Source organism: Excalfactoria chinensis, chromosome 8, assembly GCF_039878825.1.
Source record: "Excalfactoria chinensis isolate bCotChi1 chromosome 8, bCotChi1.hap2, whole genome shotgun sequence".
NCBI classification, from domain to species: Eukaryota; Metazoa; Chordata; class Aves; order Galliformes; family Phasianidae; genus Excalfactoria; species Excalfactoria chinensis.
Window position 1 is genome coordinate 25835067 of NC_092832.1, and position 26759 is coordinate 25861825.

The window sequence follows — 26759 nt, forward strand, 5'->3', positions numbered from 1 at the left end:
AGAAAAGGATGTCACTATTAATTTAAAATGTGCTAACCTCTTTCTCAAACTACGTCTTCCTTATTAAGACCAGGACTGTGTCAAGCTCGCCTGGTTGGGCTGATGGCTGCTGTTTTGCCAGAAGGATCAAAAATAGAAGCTCTCTGGAAGGCTCAGGAGAACTCCTGTGCTGGAAGGGACACGGGTGGGAAAGTGTCTCATCTTGGTGGAAGTTGTCACAGTTTAGACATTAAAAAAGAACCCAAAGTGAACTAAGGCACTCCTCTCAGGTAACACATCTACCAACGCAGAAGGTTTGTCCTGGCTCATGTCACCTATTTTAGGTACAAAGTATTAGCAGCAGCTCTACATACTCACAAGAGGGGGACACGAAGGTGATTCATACCTCATGTGGCATAAATGATCTGCTGAGAAGATTTTTTCCTCTATACTGATTACACAGAAAGCCCTAACAACCATGATCCCAAAACAGACAACATCACTCATGTTAAGAAGAACAAATCTAGTAAAAAAAAAAAAAAAGCCATAAAAATGCATATATATACCCAGAGCTCCTAAGGGCTGGAGTAAGAACACATCAGATGCTTTGCACTATTCTGCCCCTACTCATTGGAAAGCCTCTTTTAGCAAGTAATAATGGTCACAGATGCCACATCCAGCCTGGCCTTGAATGCCTGCAGGGATGGGGCATCCACAGTCTCCTTGGGCAACCTGTTCCAGTGCATCACCACCCTCTGGGTGAAAACCTTCCTCTTAATATCTAACCTAAACCTCCCCTGTCTCAGTTTAAAACCATTCCCCCTTGTCTTATCGCTGCCCACCCTTGTAAACAGCTGCTACCCCTCCGGTTTATACGCTCCCCTCAAGTACTGGAAGGCCACAATGAGGTCTCCCTACCATAATGGTGAGGAGTCACTGTGCACGCCGAGTGAATACATCATAAATTCATACTGCAGCTAGACTGCAGCTCAGTTCCTAACCAAGCGAAATCTTTCTGGCCATAGAATATGTCTGTTGAGTGCAAGGTACTTGCTTTGGACATAAGTAACACAGAGAGCATTTGAGCAGCTGTTAGTGCTGAACACAGAGGAGAAGAGAAAGTTTCCATTTGGGATGTAAGACTGGGATCAAAGGGTGGCAAAGTAGGGGATGCAAGGTTTGGGGAGACATAACAGCTAGTCAGAGGATACAGCTGCTGGCCATGTAGAAGTGAGGTAGTAAAGCTGTCCTTGTCTTACTGGTCTTGGGGAGGCAAGTCCAGAAGGACTCCGACCCCGGCCACATTACCTGTGGAAATAACACTGGCAGGATGGTCTCTAATAAATCAGAGACAGAAGGAGTATCAGGCATGCTATCTGTAACCACTAGAATAAACCTGAGATGGGGCTGCTAGTGAGGACAACTTTTGATAGGAAATAAAACACAAGAATTTCCCCATTATTACTTTAGATATGAAATAAAAGATGCCGCCGTCCCCGAGACCCTCAGCTGTGGATTTGTACCTTACTGCCAATGATCGAGCGAACTTCATCATCAGGTGAGGTGGGGGTCCCAGATATATCTGGGTTGCTGTTGCTGAGGCTCCGTGAGCGGTTCAGGTTAAGGCTTGCAGGTCGGACAGCAGATCGAGCCATGGTGGCGTAATGCACTGATCCCCCTAAGCCACCGGGACCTACAGTGTGATACAAAGAACATCCTGCTGCACCTCCAGCCAAAGCCTCCATCCCGCCCTGCTTTACACCGGACTGCTACGATAAAACCTTTGTATAATCAGTAGCTCTGGTCCATAACGAAATCTCCCGTGCTTCTGCTGCCTGCTGCTCCAAGGCAAGCAGCTGGGAGATGAGATCAATATGCTGTTTTATTCTCTGATCTGTGGGAAGCAGGAAGCTCCCTGTGGCTTCAGGCAGCCAGCATGAGGTGTGCCTTTAGCCAGATCACAGGCTGGAAATAGTAAAGCACCGAATACTGAAGCCCGGTTCTAAGCACACAACTTTTCCAGTCTCCTCAGTGGCCTTCCACTCCATGCTAGAAGCAAGTGCTGTGAACAACAGGCCTCCCAAAGCCTGATCTTCTTTATCTCCATTCCAGCAGATGCCTTCCTTGTTCTCAGCAGAGGTGGAATCACTGTGATTCCCTCCTGTACTCTGAGGCATCTGTTTTTAAGTATTTCAGACTCCTCTGATAGCACATCAACTTCTGCTGAAACTGAATGAAAGTCCTAAAATACCAGTGAAGGAGTCTGGGAAGCAGGATAGGCCACAGGATACCCCATCCATCTATCTGTCACAAAACAAAACAAACTAAACAGAACAGTATTTTGTCATAATTTCACCTCATGGTGTTTCAGCAATGGCACTTTAAGACCACTGAGTAGTTAAATCCCTGACATGGCTAACTGTAATTAAACTCATCATCTAAATGGCAACACTGCATCATAGAGAAAGTTAATAACAGGACTTGGCAGGGAATCAGTCACACAATTGGAGCATCTGCCAGGAAACGCTTCCTGCTTGCTTTTAACAAACTATGACTTGAAATAAAGAGAAAAAAGAGCTACCTGGTGATGGTGAGTTGGGATAGGTATTTGGTAGGCGAAAAACGTAATAAATATAGGAAGCAAGAAGGCTGTTTCTGCCGTGCTGGTCCTGGTTTCCATCCAAGTTCTTGTGAAGTCTGTTTATGATCGAGGCCATTGCTTCAAAAGATGCTTGGCCCAGGTTAACTGAAGTGGGAAAAAAAAAAGAAAACAAGTTGCTTTAGATTTCAGCAATCCCCACAAACAAATGCTGAATATGCATTTCATCCACCTTCTCAAGGATAAATGGTGAAGCTTGTTAGAATACAGCAAGCATTCCTCAAGAAAAACCAAAGCTGATATTTGAAGTAGGTCTAATGAACAACTTGACAAGAAGGCAGGTGTCACAGTGATACTTTTCCATTCATTTTAATAACACTTGATGAATTCGGGTTTGGTTTCTGCAATCAGCCCAACTTTGGCCCCCAGTCTGCAATGGTAACGATATCCTGGGTTATCCGATGCCCTCCGGATATTTGTCATACATTTCTCAGTTAACTCTTGGCTAAATTTAAGTATCAGTCAAAATACAAAGTGAAAAAGAGCAATTCCATTCTGTTCTCAAATAACATTCTGTTCTAAAAACTGAGCATAGAAATCCACACATGGACCTGGCTAGATATTTTAAACAAGTTAGGGATGAAGCAGACTGCAGCTGGAAACCGTAAATCTAATGTAAGTTGGTTTACAAAGTCCCCCATGCCAGTACATCTTCCTTTTCTCTCTGTGATCAGCACCTCCCTGTATACCGGTGTGTTCAGAAAACACACCAGCAACTTCCTCACCAGTGTCTGAATTGCAGGCTTCCTTCCTGAGAAGTTTAATAAAATGCTCAGTGATGCCATTTAAGCAAAGCCCATAGCAGGGAGCAAAAGAAGGGGATTATTCATGCTGGCAAAACCAGACCTAGAACAGCTACAGGAACTACAGCATCTATGTCTTCTTAATTTACCTCCTTCAAGGTTCTCCAAGTTGACTAGTGAAGCTTAACAGGCTTCAATGCTAAGAAAGCACTGGGCATCCAACTCAGAAAGTCGGGCTCCTTTCTGGTGTCTCAACTTGGACACAAAACTACCACCCATTTTTGAAAACCTTTGTATTAAATGTTGCTCCTGTGTATATCATCAATGCTCTGGATGCCAGAATGTTTTATTTTGAAGATACGTGGTATTTTAGTGGCACTAAAATAAAGGATAAAAATTGACTTATTTATTTCTACATAAATATGATAACATTGGAAGTGTCAAATTCTCAGCCATGTAATTCTCTATAAAACTTAAATAGAATACCTATTTGGCCTGCAATGACAGGAGGTCTTACTACCAGAAGAATCAGTTTGTCAAGCAGGAGATGAAGAAATCGCACTACCGGCTCCAGTTGAGAGGAATTTAAAGCTGAAATGCTGCTCTTCAGTTCATTTTCCAAGTTGTTTTCCATAATTCTCATGTCTCCTATTCGCACGGGGAACATGTGCTCGTCCAGAGCATGGACAAGTGCAAAGAACTTGTCAAGATAAGGGTCCTACACATAAGCACAGAACAATAATCAGCAAGAAGCTCCCAGATGAACACTGCCCTCTGCGGACTTGTCCTCATGGATGGATTCTCTCTTTCTCTTCTTCTATCTGACCGTTTAATTTCACAGTATCAGCAGAAACTCAACGCTTGTGAGAGCTCTGCCCATATGTCTAACTCAGCTTAAAGCAGCCAGTTTAGAAAGTGCTCAGGCAAAACTAGAGAACCCACAGACTGTGCTCTTTAGAAGAACAGACAGAAATGCACTGAAGTCACTGTACTACTGACAGCACAAACAAAATACAGCAAGAAGCCATCAACAAAGACACGTGAGGAATTAATAAACTAGAAGAATGATGAGTCAAACGGTTGCCATCTCTCATGGTGGATCAAAGACAAAAAAGACAGAGGGATACAAAAGCGACAAAGAGGAAAAGGAAAAACAAGAAAACATCATACACCTGGATAGCATGTTAGATCTGTTGTATTGAAAACAACAGTCAGAGGTCTGAAAACATTGTTGGCCATTCAACCCCTGTGAATAAAGGCCAAACCATTCATGTTTTTAAGCAGAACTTCTCAAATATACTCACAGCAGAGCGTGGAATAACAGGTCTGCTGGCTCAGAACTGAAAACAAGATTGTAATTTCACTACAAGTAATTATTGTGCTCTTCACTGTATCAACTTTGACAGTGTTTCAACTGCCAAAAGATGATCAAGACTTTTTTTGTTAAAACGACAGATCTTAACGTTCACCTGAGTGTGGAGGGATGATACAGCAACAACTTCTACATTGAAAACTCCCTTGTGATTATCCACCCACTTCATTCCAGGAAGCGGAACCTGCAGGTGAGCAGAAGGATGAATGGAGATGTGACAGAAAGAAAAGCCACAGCACTTCTCATTGCAATTGCCATTTTACTGTCAGATCATATGCATGGTTTTAAACTGAGACAGGGGAAGTTTAGGTCGGATCTTAGGAGGAAGTTTTTCACCCAGAGGGTGGTGATGCGCTGGAATAGGTTGCCCAAGGAGGCTGTGGATGCCCCATCCCTGCAGGCATTCAAGGCCAGGCTGGATGTGGCTCTGGGCAGCCTGGGCTGCTGGTTGGTGACCCTGCACGTAGCAGGGAGGGTTGAAGCTGGATGAGCACTGTGGTCCTTTTCAACCCAAGCCATCCTATGATTCTGTGCTCAAACACACACACAACTATACTTAGCATTTAGGAAATAAACATGCATGCACACACAAGCATATAAGTGCACATACACTCTCTCACTGCTTATTTTCAATGTGAAAAACTACTCACCTCTGGAGAAAGCACTGAATACGCCTGTGGTGGCTTTTCCAATGAAACAGGGAGACAGAACTGACCAGTCTTTAGCCGTCCGTTTTGAAGCATTGGAATCCACTTTAAGTAATTGAACAAGAAGAAAAAATGAAAACACAAACTTTTTAAGGCTTTACTGAAATCTACAAGCTTGACTGTCTCAATCTCTACAGTAGTATACACTGACAGTGATGGCTAAAAACATTGCAAATAAATGCATCATCAATATAAATGAATATTATCCTGAGCTGAAAAACAGATTGAAAGACACTCACGGTGTATCCAACTGGAGTCTCCAGGGGAGTGTTTTGTTTTTGTTGGCAGCTGACGTGGTAGAAAGTGAAAAGCAGATGGTGGTGATCGGTTAAAGTGGCTGGAAGCTTAATTTTGATTTCCTCATGAAAATCAGGTGACCTGTGCAGAAAGCAGACCTTCTGCTTAGTCATCAATACAAGCAGTGTGGTTTACTATCTCGTGCTGCAGATCTTTTGAGTTAGACTATCTGGAGGGAAGGAGTTATAAGGATACTCTGAGGAATTTAAAGGTTTACCTTCTTATCATTGGGGAATGGAAAAACTTCCATTGTATATTCCCAGTCTACAAAAAAATATAAGCAGCATCCTGGCGGGCTGCAGTGCCCTCCCCACACAGGCATTCTGAATTGCATCTCTCCCCATGAGGAAACCAACTCTTCCCTGATGCCACAATACTCAACCTGAAGGACAAGACCCTCCACAGAACTACCACAAAGACAGGCAGTATGTTATGTTCAGATTCAGTGCTCCTCACCTGAGCTGCTCTGACGTTATTTTCAAGACCAAGTACTTCTAACCTACAACTACATCCTAGAAAGCTCTAAATACCCAATTATTCAACACAGTAACAAAGTATTTGCTAACGAGTGCTTGTAACATATGTTTTCATGTCTAACTTGAAGCTTATACTTAAGGCATCTGCTGAGCAGGGCTAAATGCTCAGGATCACAGCCTGACACAATGTACTTGACAGGTACCAGAGCAAAGACAGACTCAAGCTCCTAGTCACTGTATCACACTAACTACCACATTACCTACAGTGCCAGGTGATGTAAGTGCTATGCAGATAGTCTTTGATAAAAAAAATCAATGAGATAGATTCACTGGTGAGCATCACTGCTTTTCACTGGTAAACATTTCTTTGGATAGAACCATACTATCCTTAGGGACCCATCTCCATTTACAAAATGCCCTGTATTTTACCTGTTGTGATATACTACAGCAGTGTATGCTTCTTTGGAAAACTCAGGACAGCTAGATTTGCCAAAGATGACCTGTTAAAAAGAAAAAAAAATCAGCAGAAATTCCCTACAGAAATGTGCCAAGAGCCTGTTCCATAATCCCATTCACAGCTCTATCCCATGCAGCTGTGTACAGCTACACCAACTTGTGACACACTTGTTTGCTTCAATGCAACATTCCAGCCAGTCACTGAAGATTCACAGTTTTAATGGTCCTGCTCACACATGCACACAGACAGAGCTAAGGAACTGAGGACGCACGTAACCATCCCCTATGAAGATCCAGAGCCAATAAAGATAAGGAAGATCGGGAATTCAGAAGTCCCACTACAAACACACAAGGTCAAAATACCAAGTGCTATAATGTTGCTTTGCATACCCAACATAAACACCCTCTGGGTTCTAAAACACTATGACTCTACACTTTCTGCAATTTACTGGAAGTATATTCCATTGAGTTTGCTTTAACACAGGGATTTTGTGGCTGCAATGTGCATCCTGCCTTGTTGGCATGAAGCATTCACATTGAGCACCAAGCATTCCCCTCACCGGCATAGCATTGCTTGGGTCCTCTCCATACATGAACTGGACTTTCACAGTGATGTTCCTGGCAGATCCTTGGCGGTTGGCAAAGTTAAGGCTCTGAGGATAGACATAAAGAAGATTCCTGCAAAACACAAAAGCATTTCTGTGTGAGAATGACGGGGTCCACACTGTTATTAATGCTATTACTTCAAAACCCCAAAGAAAACACTCAGACAAAGCTGAGGTGATCAGATTAATTGCCACAGAATAGCACAAGTTGGACCTTAAACACAATCTAGCAGGCTGCAGAGGGTCCCATCCAATTTTATTCTAATGTTTTTAATTCCATTTGCTCTCTGATACTCATGAGTACTCTCATCTGCACTGACACCAGCTAACACTGGTCCTAAGGAGCGCTCTAAGAGCCTCAGATGGTACCTCTCTGAGGTCAGCATCAGTACAGAGCAGGCTGGATGCTCCAGAAGGCTCTGAGGGGCTGCATTATGGAGACAGGCTCCTTTCCACCCTTCCAGGCAGAGAAATATGCTTAGCTGGCACATGGGAAATGTCTTCCTTTTCAAGTCCTTCATGCTGAATTAATCTTTTGAATCCCATTGCCGTTGTCGCTTTGCCTAATCAATGCTCTCCTACTATTTCAGAGAGGGCCTTTGCCATTTTTGTGACTCTACTAAATTACTTTGTTCCGGCATGAATACATTTGCTCCTTGACGTTCTTTTTCAAATGAAAATGGATATGAAAATTTACTCTAAAATGTACATTGCTCATAAAACTTTTATTAAGTATTATTAGTGCTCTAAGAGAAGGATTTAATGTATTTGGGAAGCCTGGCTGCAGGATCCCTATATTAAAGGCGCTTCTTATGCTTGAGACTGATTTACGAATAGCAGAGCTGAGCCTGAATCAAGCCTGCAGTTCTCCTATTACCTGCTATGCTTTGGCTTGGGAGCATAGAAAACATTTCAGCAAACTGATGTCACTCTAGAAAGAAGGTGGTGGAAAGCTATAAGTAGACATCACACCTGACACTGCATCCCAGCCAGAGCTTCAGCTGACTTCTCGCTTTCACCTGTGTTACCCTCTTCGAGTCATTACATTGTAAATCCTCACCCTACTATTTGTATGCATAAACATCAACGCTCAGTAGACTCTGCAGGACAGTGGAGATGCAACCACCATCCTCTGTGATAGGAGGGGATCTGCCATGGAAATAACACCGCAGTGCCAAGAAACACTAATAAAGTACAGCGGTATTAATCCTCACGCTTTCAAGTAACAGCCACTTCCTGATATTATTTGCAGATTTCTACCAATAAAAGTTTTGGCCAGGAGCTTTAAACTCAAGGATTTGTGTCTGGAGCACTTGTTATAATGCAAATAGATGCAAAGCTTACATTATTTTCTCCAAAAGATCTCAAAAGTACTTTTAGCTCTGTTAAATGAATGGCCAAAGTGGAAAAGGCCAGGCCTTGGAAACAACGGCACCAGGCACACCCCAAAATACTTATATAAGTGTCGTGGCATTCATTTTCCAAAATTCTTCTTGAATGCATTAAAACAGAAGGAGTTGATCTTAACTCTTAAAAGAGACGTCTAAACATTATTAAAATTCCCCTTTCTGGTAGATCCCAGAGGCCCTTTTCTCTGCTTTATTCCTACTATCAAAATCATGCAAAGTCTACTTAAAGAGGGTCACCCAGGTGCACGAAAGATCCTTGGGACCATAACTATCAAATCCATCTTTTCTTGATTAGGCCAACAGAGACAAGATTCACCCTTAGGGTTTCTAGAGCTCCTAAATCTTACAGTTTCATCATGCCAGAAGGTTTTCTTCTCTGTATCTTCCTATGCCCTGCTTTGCTTATGGACTCTGTGACTGTCAAGACATCTAAGAACTGGAGGGTGGCATTTCCAGGCGCACTTATCACTGCCTGATTTTATCGGCACTGGCATTAACAGGGAAAGTTCTACAGCTGCGTGTGCTTGGCAGCCGCTCGTGATGTTGTAACATTTGACATCAGAGCATTTTGACTGCCTTTCCCATTCTCAAAGCAAACCTTTCCGCAGGGCAGTGTCACATCTGAGCAGCACTCAGGAACAAACAAGCTCCCATTTTGTGCTCAGCTACAGGACATGCAGGGAGCCGGGTTACATTCCTGATCCCCAACTGTTTGGTTACCTGTGTAATTGTTCTGAAGATTAAGCCAAGAATAAAGATTTTAGGAATGATGGGGGCAGCATAAATCAGAACTGAGAAAACCTTTTGTGACAGTAAGAAATAGCTAAGACAGAAGGAAACATTTCCTTTGAAATCCCGTAAAACCAAAGCCATCCCAAATATCCTGATGTGGAACTGGAGAAAGTATTTATTTTTAAGGAATATTTTACAACCCATTCAAGTTTTGCAGCCCCAAATCTGTCTGTGTGTGTGTGCCAGATGCCACAGACCGGACTTTGCTCCCTATCACAGAACAGCGTCAGGCCCAGATAAAGACTTTGTCACTTGCGTAGAGGAAGTTTAGGTAATCTGATGATTTTTCCTGCCGAAAACATCAACACGTTGAAAGCCCAAATTTTACCTTACTTTTTCAGATCTGAAGTGTCTAAGTAGGGTTACCACACACGGTGTATCTCAGTCTGTCATTCAAAGCGAAAAGGATCAAACCTTTCAGAGTTTAACCTGCTAAGATGCCCAAGAGCTTCCCACACAGGCACAAAATAAGAGCAATTCAGATCCTGCACATCCTCAGGTTTTTAGAATAGCTCTTCATACATTTCCATTGATATGAACAGATGAGAAAATGCTGCAGAAATGATGAGTCAGTGCAACCCTTACAGGCTTATCAGCTTCCAATGAATTACCCTAATTGTTCTGACAATTCTCCTAACAGATTTTCATTAGGGCTGGGTAAATACTAATTTGAAACATTTCTTTAATGACAGCCCGTAACCAAACTCCCTGTTGCTCGCAGCCTTCCAGACTTCAACGAGCAATTAAGTAACTGCCCTCCACCATGTCTTACATCTGCCAGCTGTGAGCAGATGCAGCCCAGTCTCACCCAGCTTTGCTCAGTTCTTGCTTTGCAAGGGTCATCAATGAGCATTTAATGGATAAGAACCCCTCTTTCTAAACCCTTCAAGTGCACATTTCTAACCTGACTTATACAAGCTGTATGGAATTGAGCAGAACCAGGAGTGCTATGGGGTATCCCCATATTGGCCTGCACCTATCTCATGCCTCTTTCTAGTTTGTCAGCCTGTCTCAAAGGGCAGAAGGATTGCATAGCTGCAATATTTGAAGGGCCAGAAGTACCTGCTACCAATACACTGCAATTCAAACAAAGCAAAGGCTGTCTGAATCCTTGGCAGCATGCACAGCAGAGCTCAGGGCTGTCCTTGCACTCCTGTTCCCAACTCTTTGCACAGCACAGGCAGATCTGAGACCTTTAAGATGGTCTGCTGCAGTAGGACACCTGCAAATTACTGGACTGTACTTCACAAGACAGCACTGCACATTTGGGTGGTGAAAATGCAGTGCTGCTTCCCATTACAAAATTACTGATAGTATTTAAGGGACAATTCCCACATTTGCTTCCAATCCATGCCTACAAATCCTTCTGAATAAACCCTCACTCTCTCTACTGTCAAGACTGCTGTTATTATATGCATTGTGCAGATGCTCCAGTACTCCTGATTCAAATCATACTGGTGCAAATGATTCATCAATTAATCAGAGATACTTTCATGTTATTTAATGATGTGGGAGGAAGGAGCAGGTTAACTGCATGTTATCAGCTCTTCATCACGAAGTCCAAGCCAAGCTGAGCAATGACCTAAAAACCCTTCAAGGGAGGGACTATATTATGCATGGACTGATTTCTTGGATTGCTCTGAGAAAGCAAAATACCTTTCATTCATACTGCAATACTCCCTGAAAAACAAACACTTCCCTGCAGAGACCTAGTGCAGAGCCAGACATTTATTTCAAAGCACCCACAGACATGCTTTATTCACTGAGAAACTTAAAAAGCAAGGAGAATTGTAAGGTGAGAAATGAAAGCAGGACATTATTTATCTCACCTGCCTCTGGAAAGAAGCTCTTAAAAAATAAGCTTTACATGGTGTAAATTACTGCGCAAACCTTACGATAGTAGAATCACATCCAGGCAATCTCTGGACCTAATTCCCACTTTCTCACTTAATCTGAACTAGCTGACAAGCAAATCCACTGCAGCACGATGAGTTACATCAGAAAATGGTACAAGATGAGAATCAGATTCTGTGAATCATCGCAGAGTATTTTGCCCTTCCCCAGCTCATCTAAAAGCTGCATAACCCGAAGTGCAGCGTCCAGTGCTCCTAAGTAGGGTAAAACCCTTCCACATTCCTAAAGGAATAAGAGGAATCATACAACACAAGAAGCAATGGGGGCTCTTCAGTGAGATGATGACTCACAATTAATCTATTAACGAGTATTGTGTCAGAAGCACGTCCGACATCATCAATAACATTTTAAAACAGAATGCCTGGCAGATGGAAAAGTTCAGAGCCAGTTTTATCAGCAACGTGCCTGACTCTCAGGTTTACCTTCCCAGCCATCAACCTAGATTTGAGTGGGGTTACAATTGTTCAAATTTGTTCAGTTTAATGATCAACTTCTCGGTCTGCCTCTTCTAAAATGAAGGGGAGTATATATAGATTAAATTCTTCAACGGAGCATTCACACGGCAAAAACTATTCGGAAAAGTCTCTGCTGAGCAACCAAAGCATATCAGGAATAGAAAACATGAAAATCATTCTGCTCCTTCTATTCATTGCCCCACTTCCTCTTTCAGTTAGGGCTGAGAAGGACTTCTCTTTCCTTGATTCTGCTTCATCTCCTGAGACAAAATCAAGATTTGCCATGCTAGATGATGTCCGAATCTTAGCCAATGGACTCCTCCAGCTCGGGCACGGTCTTAAAGACTTTGTCCATAAGACAAAGGGGCAGATGAATGATATCTTTCAAAAACTTTACATTTTTGATAAGTCTTTCTACGAGCTCTCACTGCAAACCAGTGAAATCAAAGAAGAAGAAGAACAACTCCGACAAACTACTGCCAGACTGCAAATCAACAATGAAGAGATAAAGAATCTCTCGCAGGAGATGAACCTGAAGATTGAAGACCTCATACAAAACAAAATCCAGCTGCAAGAAAAAGTGTGGGGACTGGAGGACAAGGTCACTAAGTTGGCCATTATCCAGCCCACAGTGCAGGAGACAAATGAAATTTCTTCACTTAAAGTAAGTAGATTTGTGAAAGTCCCTTACACGTAAAGCCAAAGTAAATGGTAATGCTATTACTGGTTGTTATACATTAGAAACTGATGTTTTCCTTGCAACTTCACTGCGGTACTACTGTGTATTGTAGATCACCACAGTAACCTTAAAGAATCAGAGGAAAAGGTGAAATGACTGGGCTCTGTGTCATTTCAGTACATTTTGCAAATGATTTTTAAGAAACTCTGTAATAACAATGGGGGGATAAAATTAATTGGGAAAGGGATTTGCTGATGAAGTCCAAAGCTCCACGTGTCGTTGGCTCATTATGAGTCAATGCACTTGGATCTGTCTGCTCAGCATAAAATCAGGAAGTTTTAACCTTTCGAGAGGGATATTTATAGTTCCTGCATGGCGCCTGGAATTTTGTATGTGCTAACAGTTTTAATGTCAATACATGCAAATATGAGGGTGGGTATAAAATTACCACTGGAAAAGGAAGTATGAAATGGATTCTGCAAAAATATAAATTGGTCAAATAACCTGTGTGAGAAAACACTGGATATTCATGTGAGAGCAGAAAGCTGAATCCAGACCTTCCGAATCCCCAGCTCATACCTTGAACTCCCGGCATCATTTCTCTTTACAGTCACTGCCATATATTTAGTTTGAATCAAGGACCAACTTTGCATGTGGACATGGAAGGAAAATAACAGCAACAATAGAATTCTATGAAGCTTCCAGCACTTCGAACAAACATTAAAATAACCTGGGTGCTCATTTCAGTGGCAAAGACATTTGCGCCTTTAGAGCAAAAGCAGACAATCCTATGGAAAATGCAACGTGGAATGATTTGTGCCTCTCACAACTAACCCCACGGTGTGTTAGGTTGGCACTGCCACTGTGACAGCCTTACGCTGCCTCCCTCTAACTGCAGCCTCCCTCCTTTCCTGCTCTCAGGCCTTCGTGGAGCAGCAGGACAACCACATCAAGCAACTCCACAAAATCGTGGAGGACCAGCATGTGCAGCTGGACAAACAGCACAACCAAATAATGGAGCTGGAGGACAAGGTACGTGAAACATCACATTTCTCACTTCTGAATTTTATATCTCTTATGATGTTTTGGGAGCGAGGAGGATGCTAGACATGATTCTGATCACAGGTGGGTACCTCTTCAGTTGAGTCTGCTGTGCTGCCAGGCTGGGGGCCATGGCCACTGCACACACAGCAATGGAGATCACAGCCTCAAAACACTGCCCATCAGTAATAGGTTGCTCTATCTCCTGACTGCTGGTTTTTTCCCTCTTATTATCTATTCTATTATTGTTCTTCCCAGCATCATCACTTTCCATCTCTTTCTTCTTTTCCAGTTGTAACTCCAATAGGGAACCAGATTCTGCAGCCCCATACGTGTAACCAAAAAGATGGGCATAAATGGCATGCTCATATTTAGTTTATTGCTAAGAGGAGGCTGTAAAAGGGAAATGCCTTCTACAAAAATAACCGTGTTCTGTGCTCTTCAGGTGTTGCTGTTATTTGTCTGTGTAATGTTACCTGAGAAAGTGAGCTAATTATGTTTACTCATTAACATGCACCTCATGAGAACTGGTCACATACTCACCTTGTGAATACAGTGTTGTTTGGGCAGTGAAATAGCTGGCATGCATAACTGAAATCCACCAGTGTGCTTCTAAAGTTCTTTTTCTGTACTAAGTTGGGTATTTCAAATGGTTATGTTCATATAAAAAATGACAACCTGTACTATGTTTGATACATGAATCTAATGCTTTGAGAGCCTTGGGAAATTAACAGTCTCTAATTACGGTTCTTGCCAGCTAAACCACATTGAGCTCCAGGAACTCGCAGAAAACTCCTTCAACGAGGAGCAAGCAGAATCAAATGAGGGCAGCCCCTTCCTTGTGAGCAACTCCACAGCCATAATGCACAACCTGGAAGGTGAGAGCACATGCCTTACATGCACTACAAAACACATTGCTGGGTTTTAGTAATCGAGGACTTTTGTGTTACATGCAGCACTTAGGCCTTACAAGTTTTCCCAAATTACCTGCACTGAAACTGGGCCAAACTTAGGAAACATACATCAGCTGCATTGCCAAAGCAGTTTGTCCATATTGTGATATTTATTGTAATGATGACCAAAAAGACTGATTGAGTTACTGTATGAGCCCTACCCTATGAGAAATTCAAGTTCCAAAGCTGAATTAAAACTTACCACATCCAAAACAGGATTTGTAATTGCCCAGTGTTTGCTTCCTTAGGTGCCACTCCTGACTGCACTGCTCTCTATAACAGCGGCACACGCTCCAGTGGTATTTACACTATTAAGCCCAACAGCTCAGAAGCTTTTGATGTCTACTGCGAAATGAAATTTGGTAAGACAGCTGTGCTAGCAACAGTCTGATTTTCTAATCTCCTTATGAGCCCAATACTGTATATCGCCCCAAAGTACATGAAAACTTATCGTCTTATGCATCCTTTTCTCTTATATGTCATGTGTCTCAATTATACTATTAAAATTCTTAGTAGTATCTATGCAGTTAATATGAGCACATTAATATTAAAAAGTCAAGCACTTTTTGTTATAAAGACGAAAATGGCAACTATAAATGCCACTATGCTGCAACCATGAATTAAGTTTTCCAAAAAGAAAGCAAACAGTAAATAAAACTTGTGTTCGATGGCACCAACTGGTGCTTGAGACTCAGCTACATCAAGCTAACCCAATGGGGTGAGCCCAGGAGGCAGGATTCATGTTTGGGGGAGCCACATTTGTGCCCAGAACTGTGGCTGCACCTACCCAACCCTCTGCCTTTGTAAGAAATTCACTCATTTGCCTGTTCCCTTTGGCACTGCCCAGAGCTTAGAGGTAGTTCTTGCACCCTGCAGCGCTGCCCCAAGCCTGTCCTCTCCCACCTCCCCATTCTTGCCAAGGCCAGATGGGGAAGAGGCTGATGCAAACCCAGCAGGGCAACACAATATGTTTGTGTGTGTAAACAGTGACACGCGGTTGCCCTGTGCAAAAATCTGCTTTGCTTACTTTTGCTGAAATGTCTGCAATGAGGTTGTCATGACCTGGGCAGGAGAAAGATCTCAGAGCAGTGCTAGCCAGCAGCAGCCTATGGGCGCCGTTAAACTCAATCTTCACTCCTGTGCTTTAAGCACTTAAGCCAGGTTTATGATTTATTTCCCTCTGCATTCACAGGCACTTCCTGGACAGTAATCCAGAACAGAGTGGATGGATCACTAGATTTCAACCGAACCTGGGATGCCTATGCAAATGGTTTTGGTGATCTCAATGGTAAAAAACACTTCTTTTGCTTCATTTCTTTGTATAAATTGATTTTAGAAGGCGAATCTTCTCAGTGAAAGGTGTTCACACGAGAGCAGACAGAACTTACACATAAACCTCAGCAGCGTGCTTAACTACTGCAACACCAGGAAGAATAATTCAGTAAAATTCTCAATGCTGAATCTTCAGATGTGTGTATAGAAGCTCCTGCTGAATCAAGGCAAGGACGTGCTGAGTGCTATTTGAATAGCTTACAAAGCACCCCTCAACCTTGTGGAGTACACACACCACCACAATGCCTCACCAAGGTGCTGTCACTACTTCCTCCCAAACTTTCTGCAACCATGTCTTCCCAGCAACCCCCAGACCGAGTTGTCCAGCCACAGGCTGTGTGTGCTCCCTTTACACAGCATCACCGGCTGCCCATGACATGCCCAATGTCCTCCCCCCAGGCTGGGCAGGCTGAAGAAACCCCCCTGCTCACCTGTTAACCACCAATTCCAAAGAATTTCCAGCACCAGCCTCCCTGCCTAGAACACTTCCCCTGTTTTTCTTTTGCAATTAAGAATCTACTTTTGTTTAGAAAATATTTTTACTTCCTAGGCATCAATTAAAACTTCACTAATTTGGGTACCATAACTGAAATACTCTCACTTCTTTTACAACAAGGAGCTGCAGTATCTCAACATCATCCCAGGTTTGGATAGCAGCTCACAACTGAGGTAGACTTCTGCCCATGCAGTTTGTCTGATGCTATTGAAAGCTAAGGTTGCCCCTTTATTGGTCTCCAATTCTCATATACTAAACCAACAGTAGGAAGAGGTAAACTAAGAATGCAGCAGGAGACCTCTGAAAAGATCAACAGCTCCCAAGGCTCATATTACTGATTTCATTAAGGCAATGAACAGATCCTTTTAAAAACTGTATTTTCACATGCACCAAATACAGGTTACCTGTAAAGTTCAACAGCAGTGGGAGTGCAGGGGGTTTTCAGGGAACATTCAGCCCATAACCCTAAAAACTCTCCTCCAGTAACCTCCAACCTCAAACCCTCACCTCTGGCACACCTTGATTCTGACGCTGTGCTGTTTACTCAAACAAATAGTCTCAAGTAATGCATTTTAAAGATGAATGAGTTACCTGAGGTATGGTTTAGATATCTCAAAAACATGGTAGATACATTCAGGTTTGGCTCCATAATCACTAACGCTATTCACTATGATTTCACAGAGGAATTCTGGCTAGGCCTGAACAAGACCTACTCCATCACTAAACAAGGGGACTACATCTTACGGATTGAGCTGCAGGATTGGAAAGATAATAAACGTTACATCGAGTATGCATTCACCCTGGGAGGCCCTGAGACAGACTACATGCTGCAGCTCTCACGGATCTCCGGGAGCATCCCCAATGCACTGCCAGAGCAGACAGAACTGCGCTTCTCAACTGCGGACCGTGACATGGCCATAATAAATGACCTCGACTGCCCACAAAACTACCTAGGTATCAGTATGCTGGGTGCACGAATGTGGTTGTTCCCTTGCTAAATGAAGGATGGCAGTATGCTTTAGTGAGTACTTACTGATATTTGTCTGGCTTTAGAAGCAGAAAAGAGAGAGTAGCTGCAGGAGAGAGTGGGAGATGTTTTTTGTTGGATTCTGCAACAAGGTACCACTTTTCTATTTTATAGAAGGGAAAAGTAAAACAGAGTGAGGCCGAGTAAATAGTTAAGAGTTAGAACCAGCAGAACTGGCTGAAATAAAACCTAGGGCTGAGATTGTGAGCTACAGAGTACAGCTCCTCCTCTGAAGCCTGCTCTGGTGTGGCAGATTGTTTCTTCCCTCATTGCAAAAGAAAAGAGGACAAATTGAACCTTGGCTCCATTTTGACTACAAGCCAATAGAGGCAAGAATAGAGGCAAGCTTCCACTGAAAGGAAGACTTAAGCTGTTTGTCAAAAGCGTATGCTAAAATCACCCTCAAAAGATGAAAAGAGGTGTGAGGCTCAAGATATACCTCTCCTTAAACTGGATTTCCAGTTTAAGACGGCGGTTGAGGACCTTGGCCAATAAAAAATGTAATTTGTAGACTCTTGTAGATGCAGAGATTTACCACTTTGTACTTGAGAAAAATGCCAGTAAATCACTAAGTCTGTTATGGAGGGTCATGGGAAACACACGGGGCTGACCCAAACGTCCCAGTGCAGTGGAAGCATTTGTGCGTTCAGTTTTCCATGCACCACTACTTTTATGTGCAGCAGCCACTAACAGGCAGCACAACATTCACATGGTGGCTTTTAAGTGGCAAGCATCAAGTGGCTCCACGTACAAGCAATATTTCATTTGGGTACACTGGGTAATTTTAACTATTGCTGGAACTGACTTAAAGATTGATGTTGCTATTGGGAACTACGTACTCAAGCTGAGCACGACAGGTTAAGGAACAACTGACAGTAAGTGATATTACAATATTTTTTCCTTAGGAGGCTGGTGGCACAGTGAATGTGAGGAAACCAATCTTAATGGGAAGTATGTCGCACCAAGGTCAAAAGGAAGACTAGACAGAAGAAAAGGCCTATACTGGAAACCTAGGAATGGAAGATACTACCTGCTCAAGTCAACCAAAATAATGATACACCCAACAGACTTGAAAATTTTTGACTGAGTGCTCAACCAGATGCACTTCAGAACTAATACACTGAACATCAAAGAAATTCCTATCATGTTTAATATCAGATGTGTGCCCAAATCCATACACTGTATGGTGCATAAACCCTGAGGCACATATGATGATCTTACTGCATGTTTGGTGAGTATTCTCATTCATCCTAGCCCAAATGTCAGTGTGCTAAAAGTTCAGAAGGGCTTTCATCTCCCTAGGATCAAACCCCACTGCCTAGGAAGCAGATGCTTATTTATTTATTAAATAACATTGCTTGGGGAAAAGGGTTTTAAGGCTGCTGCATTAATTTCTGGGTAGTGCAGGAGGGTACAGGAAGTGTTGAAGCAAACATAAAGTGCTGGCAAAGTACTACAGAAGACCTGTAGGTATTAAGACCATGGGAAAAGAAAGAAATTTTGTTTCATGCAGTAACTAATTGGATATCTGTCTCAATTCACTGCTGTTGAATGCTCCTATGAGGAACTGAAAGATGAGCAGCTCCCTCTTTTAGGGTTCTGTGTATTTCTAGACAAATTCCTGGCAGTGTACATCAGGCCAATTTTTGCTGAAGTACTGTACTCATGCAGCTGCAGAGATGTACACACACATCAAGTAAGCCACAGTGCAGACCTAATGTCCTAGATATCACACTTCAAAAAATAAATGAACCATCCCTTCAAACTGAAACTTAAGGGCTAAGCTTCAAAGCTGACTGGAAGGAGTGAGAGACTTTCTCATTCCAAACAGCTTCAGACCCATCCCTTTGAAAACTTAACAAGACCAAGAGAGCACAGGACAAAATGACTTTCAGAGAACAGCTGAGTAACCTGTGTCTGTGGAGTAAATGGTACCATCCAACATGGAGTCAGTGGTACCATCCAACAAACCCTGTAGGCCAACCTGTGCGCTGCTGCTCCTGAAAACACATTCATGTTTGTTTAACTTCAGCTGCAGAATCCTCCAAGGCAGTAGGACTGTCGACATGCTTACGGATGGCTCGATGTGGAACTGTTTATTGACAAAAGACCTCAATTCTGCACTTACACTGAGTCATATTGACTTGTCTATTTTATCTTGTACAGTATGGATTTTCTATTTCAACATTTGCAACCAGACAAAAAATGGTCTTAACACGTGATTTGTCAGAGTAAAGAAACTGTGAACAGAATGTTCTAATCGCACAGAAACAGCAAGGATGCTACAACTTCTTATGGATTTATTGCAGAGCAGAAAACACACAGTGCTGCGTATTTGTACTGGAGTATTGTAGTGAATAACTATCTAACTTCTACCAAAAAAAAAATCCAACAAGAACCACAATAAATTAAATTTCTGAAAGGACGTGAGTTGTGGAACTTAAATTCTTTCTTGTAAGCTTTGTTTTCTAAAAGTCTCGTCTGTATTTATCCCATTTCAACAACAAGAACTGATTCTGCAAGTCAAGCTGGTGGAATTACTCAACCGCAGAAGGCAGCGCCCCTCAAAACTGTATCATCTGCAGTAAAACCATGAAAAAGCTTTAAATTAATAGAGGAAAATAATGAAATCTGCTGCTGTCTGGAGCACATGGCTATGGGAAGGTTATTGCTTTCTGAAAACGCTCAAAAATATTCTCACAGATCTTTATTCCTTTAAAGCATTATATAAAAAGAAACAGCTTTTAAATCAAAATGGAGTTATGAATGGGTTATGCATGTTCCTCATTTTTTAACCTCCACTGTAAATAAAAGAACCAAGCCCCTGAAAGTAAGAGAAAGCAGTAAAACCAATTAGAGAACGTTGCCTTTAGCACACAGACAAAACGAAAAATAAACCTGCACAGATGTGAAAACTCCACCGAGTTTTACTTTGCATTCTGAGAAACTAAGAAAGCTGTGCTACCCTCCTGCCCACGGCCAAGTTTTACGCAACCACGTTAATCCTTGCGCATCTGTGTATTTTCTGCTGCGTCAGTCTGGACCCTTTCTGTGTCTCTGGCACAGCACTCCAACTGATGCAGCAAGTTTTGCAACAAACCAGCTGATAAAGCAAGAATCTTTGAACCCGCCAATCTCAGGCCCTGAAATGTGAGACGTATTTCAAAACTAACCTGTATGTGGTATTTGGAACGTAGACATCCCTGGCAGGAAACTCCAGGATTTCTCTTGTAGGTCGAACTCTGCTGTCTGGGTAAAGTTTGACTTGCAGCAACTCTGGAGTTAGACAGTAATGGGGATTCTCTGGAGCTGGAGATATGTCTATCTTTAACTGAGCTGTAAGAAGAAAATGATTTAATTATAATAAATAGAAGTTAAATATATATCGAAAATCATATTCATGCTTTCCTCCTCTAGGTTAACACCCAGATAACACACACAAACAAATTACAGCTTATGTGGATTTAAAAAAAAACCCAACACATAATAGTGAATCTAACTGGTATCCAGGACAATCAAAGTATTGCCTGGTAAGAACCAAAAGAAAAGAGATATCTTAACAAATCCCAGATGTTGTTCTCATAGCTAATTTGAGGAAAGACTAAATAATGCTGCTATGAAGCCCAACTAGCATTAAATCTTGAGAATCCTGCCTATCAAACAGGATGGATGTAGCAGGAGTTGCTGAAAGCTAATCTGCAACAAGATTATTGAATATTCTCCTTACCAAGTCAGCAGGCAGTACTGACAATACACATTATGTGCAGATGTCACTCAGGTTGGAATGATTTTGAACACTTGGAAGATAGGAGAGGTGGGAAAATGGTATCAAATGATGAAGGGGAAACACAATAAAGACTGAAGGGCGAAGAAGGAGGAACTAAACATACAGATTAAAAAAGAACAACAACAACAATTGGCATAAATCAGTTCTGTAGAAAAGTGCTGGGTGACAACACTGGCAATAAGGCAGTGTCCCAAAGAAAGTTATAACCATTAGAGAACCATAGAATCTCCTGAGTTGGAAGTGGCCTGCAAGGATCACTGAGCACAGCTCCTCAGACTTCAAAGACACTGGAGACAAATTCATCTGCTGTGGACAGATGAGGTCTGGGGAGGAGGCTTGTACTCTGTTCAGAGCACCAGGCTAAACAAAAACCATGGGTAGATTCAAGGAACTCCACTAGAGACCACCACATCAACAAGCAATTCTAAAATCACAGTCCTTGAGAAAAAGCTGAAAAAAGCCCCAATGGCTGCAAAATGGAGGTAAGAGTGAACTAATAACAGCATTCAAAGTATACGAAAGCTGTGATAACTGCCCTGAGGACATGACATACCATAGCCAGACTATATTTCAGAAAGGTAATTTTGGAAAGTTTTCTTAATACCCAACCTCACCACAGGGACCGGTGAGTGCTGGGAGATAAGACCTAAGGAAGCAGCAGAATTGCTGTCACAGGAGATTTTTAAGAACAGGTTATGTAAATATTGTCAGGAATAGCACAGGTCAAGGACTGGTGATGTTTCAGTGCTGGTATGCTAGCATTTCTATTTTCCTTTCTCAAACAGAGGTGGAGCCTGTCCCTACTGACCAGCTGGAAGCCAGCACACACCTCTCAGTTGGAGAGGGGCATTTTACTCAGATAAAGAGCAGCTCTTCAGCCCTTACAGGATTTAGGGCCTCTGCTCACAGACGCTACTCTCAATGTGGTAAATGCTGCACATGCTCATACATCAGTGAAAACACTATCAGATAAAAATTGCTGACATTTTCCTATGGTTTCTCTCACATGCTTGCTTTTAAGAATTGGGTAGGAATTGGGAAGGACTAACCAACATGCTTCCTGTGCACAAGCAAGAAAGGTCTCAGTAAATACCTGTGATAGGTCTCAATCTCCGTAACACTGATGACGGCCGTCTCATATCAGCCAGGAACTTGTACAAATCTTCATCGCTCAGGCGATCACCCTCCTGCCAAAGAGATTATGTACACAACTCTTAAGGACGATGGAAGTATGAATAAGCCATCAAATGCACGCCAGCCTCTTACATCTGGCATCAAAATGTGCTTTCCCAGAACCAGGTGTTAACATTAACATGCTGAATTACTGCTAATTTCTCCATCCCTTTTCCTTTCTTTTCATCCTATTAATCATCAGGACAGCTGCAGGAACTTTTCATTGAAAACCTTTTGTCTCCTCATCAATATTATCTTTTTTCAAACTGAGAATGGTTGTTAGAAGATTTCCCCAAAATATCCATTTTATAGCAAGTATAATAGCTTGAAAAAATATCCATCATTCAGATGGTGATTCTCCTTCCTTTTCCTCTGCTCTTCCTTCAGTATGAATCTAAGAGTCATACTTGACAAAAGCATTGTTAAGAAAGGATGGGAAGTGAAAGGACTTTGTTGTCAGTCTTCCCTGCGTCACATTCTAGCAGTTCAACATTTTGTTATAACATCACAGAAGAGGCCGCTTTGCTGCCTTCCAACTCTCCAAAAGTAGAAGATACCTGATAATAAAGGTAATAAAGCACATTAAGAAGAGAAAAGCAAATGGAAAGAGAAAATGCTCAGTGGTATTTGGTTAATTATACTTGAAGGGATTAAAGGATACAAGACAGAACTAGACCTTGATATCCTTCTAAAAGGTATTTCTTGTGCTGTTCTGTGTCACTGAGGCTCCAAAAATGATGCTTGCAGAGCCTAGTTTCAGTTACATGGAGTTTCATGAAAGCACTGAGCAAAAGAGGCCATTCATTTACATGCTTTCTGCCTGTGTAACGTCATGCCTTGGATGACATTTCTCCTTCTTTACCGAATTTAAGAGCAGAATGTGACTGTCTACCCACAGTGAAACTGGCACACAACCAAAACAGGCAGGAAAAAAAGAAAGAGCTTTATCAGCTTTCAACATATAGAACCACATCTTTGTAATCCCAACGATCAAGGAATCGGTCCAAAAAATATCTGGTTGTACACTATTAAATCCATTTTATACACCAAGGTGACATTCAAATAATAATTTTCCTTAACCAGATGTGGCATTAAGCAAACCTTAGAGAAAATTAATGAACTTAAACCATTTTCTAAGCTTCAATACAGATTTTATTCTATTTAATCATATTTTCTACTGATTTTCAGGAAAATCCCAAGGTCTGGTTATGAAGAACTGCCAATCAGCAAAGAAGCACAAGAAATGTTCCAGTGTTTTGGGCATCACTGGGTGTGCCAGCTGCAAATTACATTCATGAACCTGTTTCTGAGACCTCTGCTGTTCCAACAGGATTCTCTGTCAACTAATGAAACCAACAGTGTCAAGCGAGCATCAGGACAGAGGCTGTGCAACCCTCGGACCAGGACTACCTGGAATACTTATTGTGACGTATTGAAAAGTTATCCTCAGCTTTTGTGCACTTGCTTCTGAGAACATTTTGCTAACTATGTTTACCAAAAGGCCAAACCAGTGATTTTTCCAGCACAGAGTAGAACAACCTGGAGCAAAACAAACTGACATTCTTCTGGTCATTCTTCTGGATCATTTCTATTAGAGTGGTTAAGTCACTGTGCCATCCATAACGATGGTTCATCCTTCACACAGAAACAGCAAACAGTTTCAAGTTCTGCAATGCAATTACTCACAGTCCACTTCCTGAAAGAATCCACCTTTCAGTTGCAGACCTGCTGGTGGCAGGACAAGCACACAATCTAATAAACTCACAGGATATCAAAGATATTCCGTGATGAGGGAACAGATGTTACAAACTGAAAGTATCACAAAGAATTTATTCAGATCTAAACTGATTTCTCATCATTCGATCACTCTGTCCATGAAGCAGCTTCTTACTTAGATAGTTGCATACAATACCTGCTTAAAGAAGTTTGTCACTGTCAGAGTAGCTGGTCTAAAACTGGTCAAATTGCAAGCCTCATCGCCGCTGGTGGTTCTCTCCAAGGAACGCCTCCCAACAATACTGGAATTCCTTCTCTCTGACCATGATCCTTTGCGTTCTTCAACAAATAAAACAGAAAGGGAGAGTAATTTAAAAAAGAAAAACAACTGTCCAAGAGCCTACTTTGGTTCCAAGCAGGATTTTCTACACGAGAAGATAGCTGCTGCCTATGGAAATTATGCAATGAGCGTGATAGAAGAGGTGGTTATGCTAAGACAATCACACTCCAGAGGCATCGGGAGGCTATGAAGCACAGCCGACTACTTCTGCTCCTCTCACAGCAACCTCACCCCAGTGCCTTACTGCTATTATAAAAATCTTTATTGTGTGGAGATTTATGTGTTTCCCTTGCTCTGAAAGATGATGAAGTTGGCAATTTTGGGGATGCTGAAGAGCAGTTTCAGATGAGCTGTGTGGTTCGCAAAGATTAATCCACTCCTTTGGAAAATGTTCATCAGCCTGTAACACTCTCTCACTTAGAAGCCTGGTTTTAAATAATATAACAGATGGTTTGCTTGTAAAATCCTTGAAAGATAAACCCATTTGTTATCATGGACTTTTCCGCTTCAGTTCAACCATGACCTGAGACTATCAGAAGACTTTGGGTAGGGGGAGGAATGGGATTAAAGGAGCAATGGCAGAAAGAGGGTGCCAATCAAGACTTCCTGACACTCTGGATTTGCCCATGTTCACTTATACAGACACCATAGACTTTACCTCCTGTGCCAACTTCTACTTCTGTGGAATCTCTTTCCAAACTTCCAGCGCTGCTCACAATGTTCATTAAATGAATGGCTGTCCATGCAAAAGGCATTCGGTATTTGCCTAGTCTTTGGCAAAACTGTTCTGCCTGGCATTTCAGTTTTTCCAACTTTTCCTTATTCTGCGAATAAAAGATTAAACCCAATCAGATTAAAAAGAGAGGGGCAGAAACAAAGGTTCATTTCACAAAATCGCTACATAACAATGGCGTCACAATGCATTATGCAGGCTCCTGCTTCACAGAACTGCAGTCCAACCAACAGCACCAGGTACAGGACAACCTGACAGCCAGAGCAGCTGACTGTGCTCTTCAGCTTCCTCCATAGCCTGTACAATCCCTGTGAGCTCATCTGGCCCACCACCCTCCCAACAAAAACCAAATGAAGTCTGAAATGACCTCTCTTAACGGGACTTCATGCAGCAGGTGCCCAGATCACCTGGAGCCAAGTAGAATATTCCTCAACTACGTAGTACCATATTCATGCTACTAAGAAGAAGGGGGTATGAAATGACTGCCACAATTCTGCATTTTAAGCAGCAACCTTTTGCTTCAGTTTGTTTAAAAAAAAATCCATTGACAGAGAGCTCAATAACAACAGTAAGCTATGCTTCTTGTTCTCCCATAGTTCATCACATGCTCGTGTACCCTGCTGAAAAGGAGACCTTGCAACATCACCTTTTCACCTACATTCCCTGCAAATCCAAAGCCTGAATTTCACATAGGCACATTCCAACGTGTCAAACACAGGAAACTGAGAGGTTTTTACTTCTGTTTGCTGAATACCTCAGGTGAAAGGTAGTTGTTTTCCACAATGTGGTGCAGTGACATAAAGGTATCAGCAAAAAATGTGTCTTCAGCTTCTTCAGCTAAAGACACATTAGAAATCTTAAAAGCCACAGCTTTGTTAGTGTTTCAGGACTAGTCCAGGCTAAGCAGTGCACTTTAGAAGACAATGCCCAAACTGCCGAAGACAAAGGAATTAAAGGAATCAGCTTATAACCCTTCTAGAGCAAGGGAGAGGTACTACGATGGATAGCAGCAGCAGCCAAACTGACATCTTTGCATTCACATCCAAACTTGCCTCCACTTTACCAAGCTAAAAGCACAGAGCTGATCCTTTGGGACACAGAATTACAGGAGACTGAGCTTGATGGTAACCATGTATTGCCTCTGTCACCTACAAAAACTGATGACCTTTAACTACTCTTTCCCTGTGTGGCATCAAGATTGAAGGGTCCTAAACCCTTATCAGCCTTTCAGAATTTGACAAGTTTAATTAAAAACGGGTCTTTTTAATAATAGGAGCAATATCAATGACCGCTGAAATCAAGGTGAAAGAAAACAACGTGACAGTGTGCGGTTTGTTAATAACAAAACACCTTCAAATGCTCAAAGCCAAATTTAATCCAAACATTCAAGAAAATCTTACCTTTGCTGCATCGGATTCTTTAAAAATCATGTAAGGCTCAGCACATTCCCCAATATCTCCCTGCTGTAATACTTTTTCAAGCTGAGAAGGGAAAATGAACCATTATAAGGACACATATGCAGCAAGGACTGTTAAATTAAACAAACACAAGGAAACAAAAACGTTCTTTCAGAAGAGTTGAAGCTTGATCTCCCTTTGCGTGTCAGGAACAATCACTG

At 42.1% G+C, this 26759-nt stretch overlaps 2 protein-coding genes across 16 annotated transcripts in view; one reads left to right on the forward strand and one right to left on the reverse strand.

The window, feature by feature from the left end:
- DOCK7 (dedicator of cytokinesis 7) overlaps positions 1 to 26759 on the reverse strand; it is an 84954-nt gene that overhangs the window by 32071 nt on the left and 26124 nt on the right. For all 15 annotated transcript variants that reach the window (XM_072342683.1, XM_072342681.1, XM_072342680.1 and 12 more), the window contains exons 10-22: positions 26542 to 26622; positions 25067 to 25232; positions 24265 to 24407; positions 22273 to 22366; positions 20566 to 20728; positions 7250 to 7367; positions 6663 to 6733; positions 5700 to 5838; positions 5404 to 5505; positions 4851 to 4937; positions 3868 to 4099; positions 2561 to 2725; positions 1503 to 1672 (exon numbers count right to left, since the gene is read on the reverse strand). In XM_072342683.1, coding sequence (XP_072198784.1) covers positions 1503 to 1672; positions 2561 to 2725; positions 3868 to 4099; positions 4851 to 4937; positions 5404 to 5505; positions 5700 to 5838; positions 6663 to 6733; positions 7250 to 7367; positions 20566 to 20728; positions 22273 to 22366; positions 24265 to 24407; positions 25067 to 25232; positions 26542 to 26622 — 1731 coding nt within the window. The remainder of the gene's footprint in view (positions 1 to 1502; positions 1673 to 2560; positions 2726 to 3867; positions 4100 to 4850; positions 4938 to 5403; positions 5506 to 5699; positions 5839 to 6662; positions 6734 to 7249; positions 7368 to 20565; positions 20729 to 22272; positions 22367 to 24264; positions 24408 to 25066; positions 25233 to 26541; positions 26623 to 26759) is intronic.
- On the forward strand, positions 12031 to 18479 carry ANGPTL3 (angiopoietin like 3). Its single transcript, XM_072343683.1, has 7 exons — positions 12031 to 12528; positions 13465 to 13575; positions 14342 to 14462; positions 14786 to 14899; positions 15730 to 15825; positions 17047 to 17319; positions 18298 to 18479. The coding sequence occupies exons 1-7, from the start codon at positions 12031 to 12033 to the stop codon at positions 18477 to 18479; spliced, it is 1395 nt and encodes a 464-aa protein (XP_072199784.1).

What these genes read in the sequence shown, in the direction of transcription:
- ANGPTL3 (XM_072343683.1), top strand. Translation starts at nt 12,031, where the DNA reads ATGAAAATCATTCTGCTCCTTCTATTCATTGCCCCACTTCCTCTTTCA. An exon ending in TGGTTTTGGTGATCTCAATG is followed by an intron (nt 15,826 to 17,046) that starts GTAAAAAACACT and finishes ATGATTTCACAG; the next exon opens with AGGAATTCTGGCTAGGCCTG. An exon ending in CTGCCCACAAAACTACCTAG is followed by an intron (nt 17,320 to 18,297) that starts GTATCAGTATGC and finishes TTTTTTCCTTAG; the next exon opens with GAGGCTGGTGGCACAGTGAA.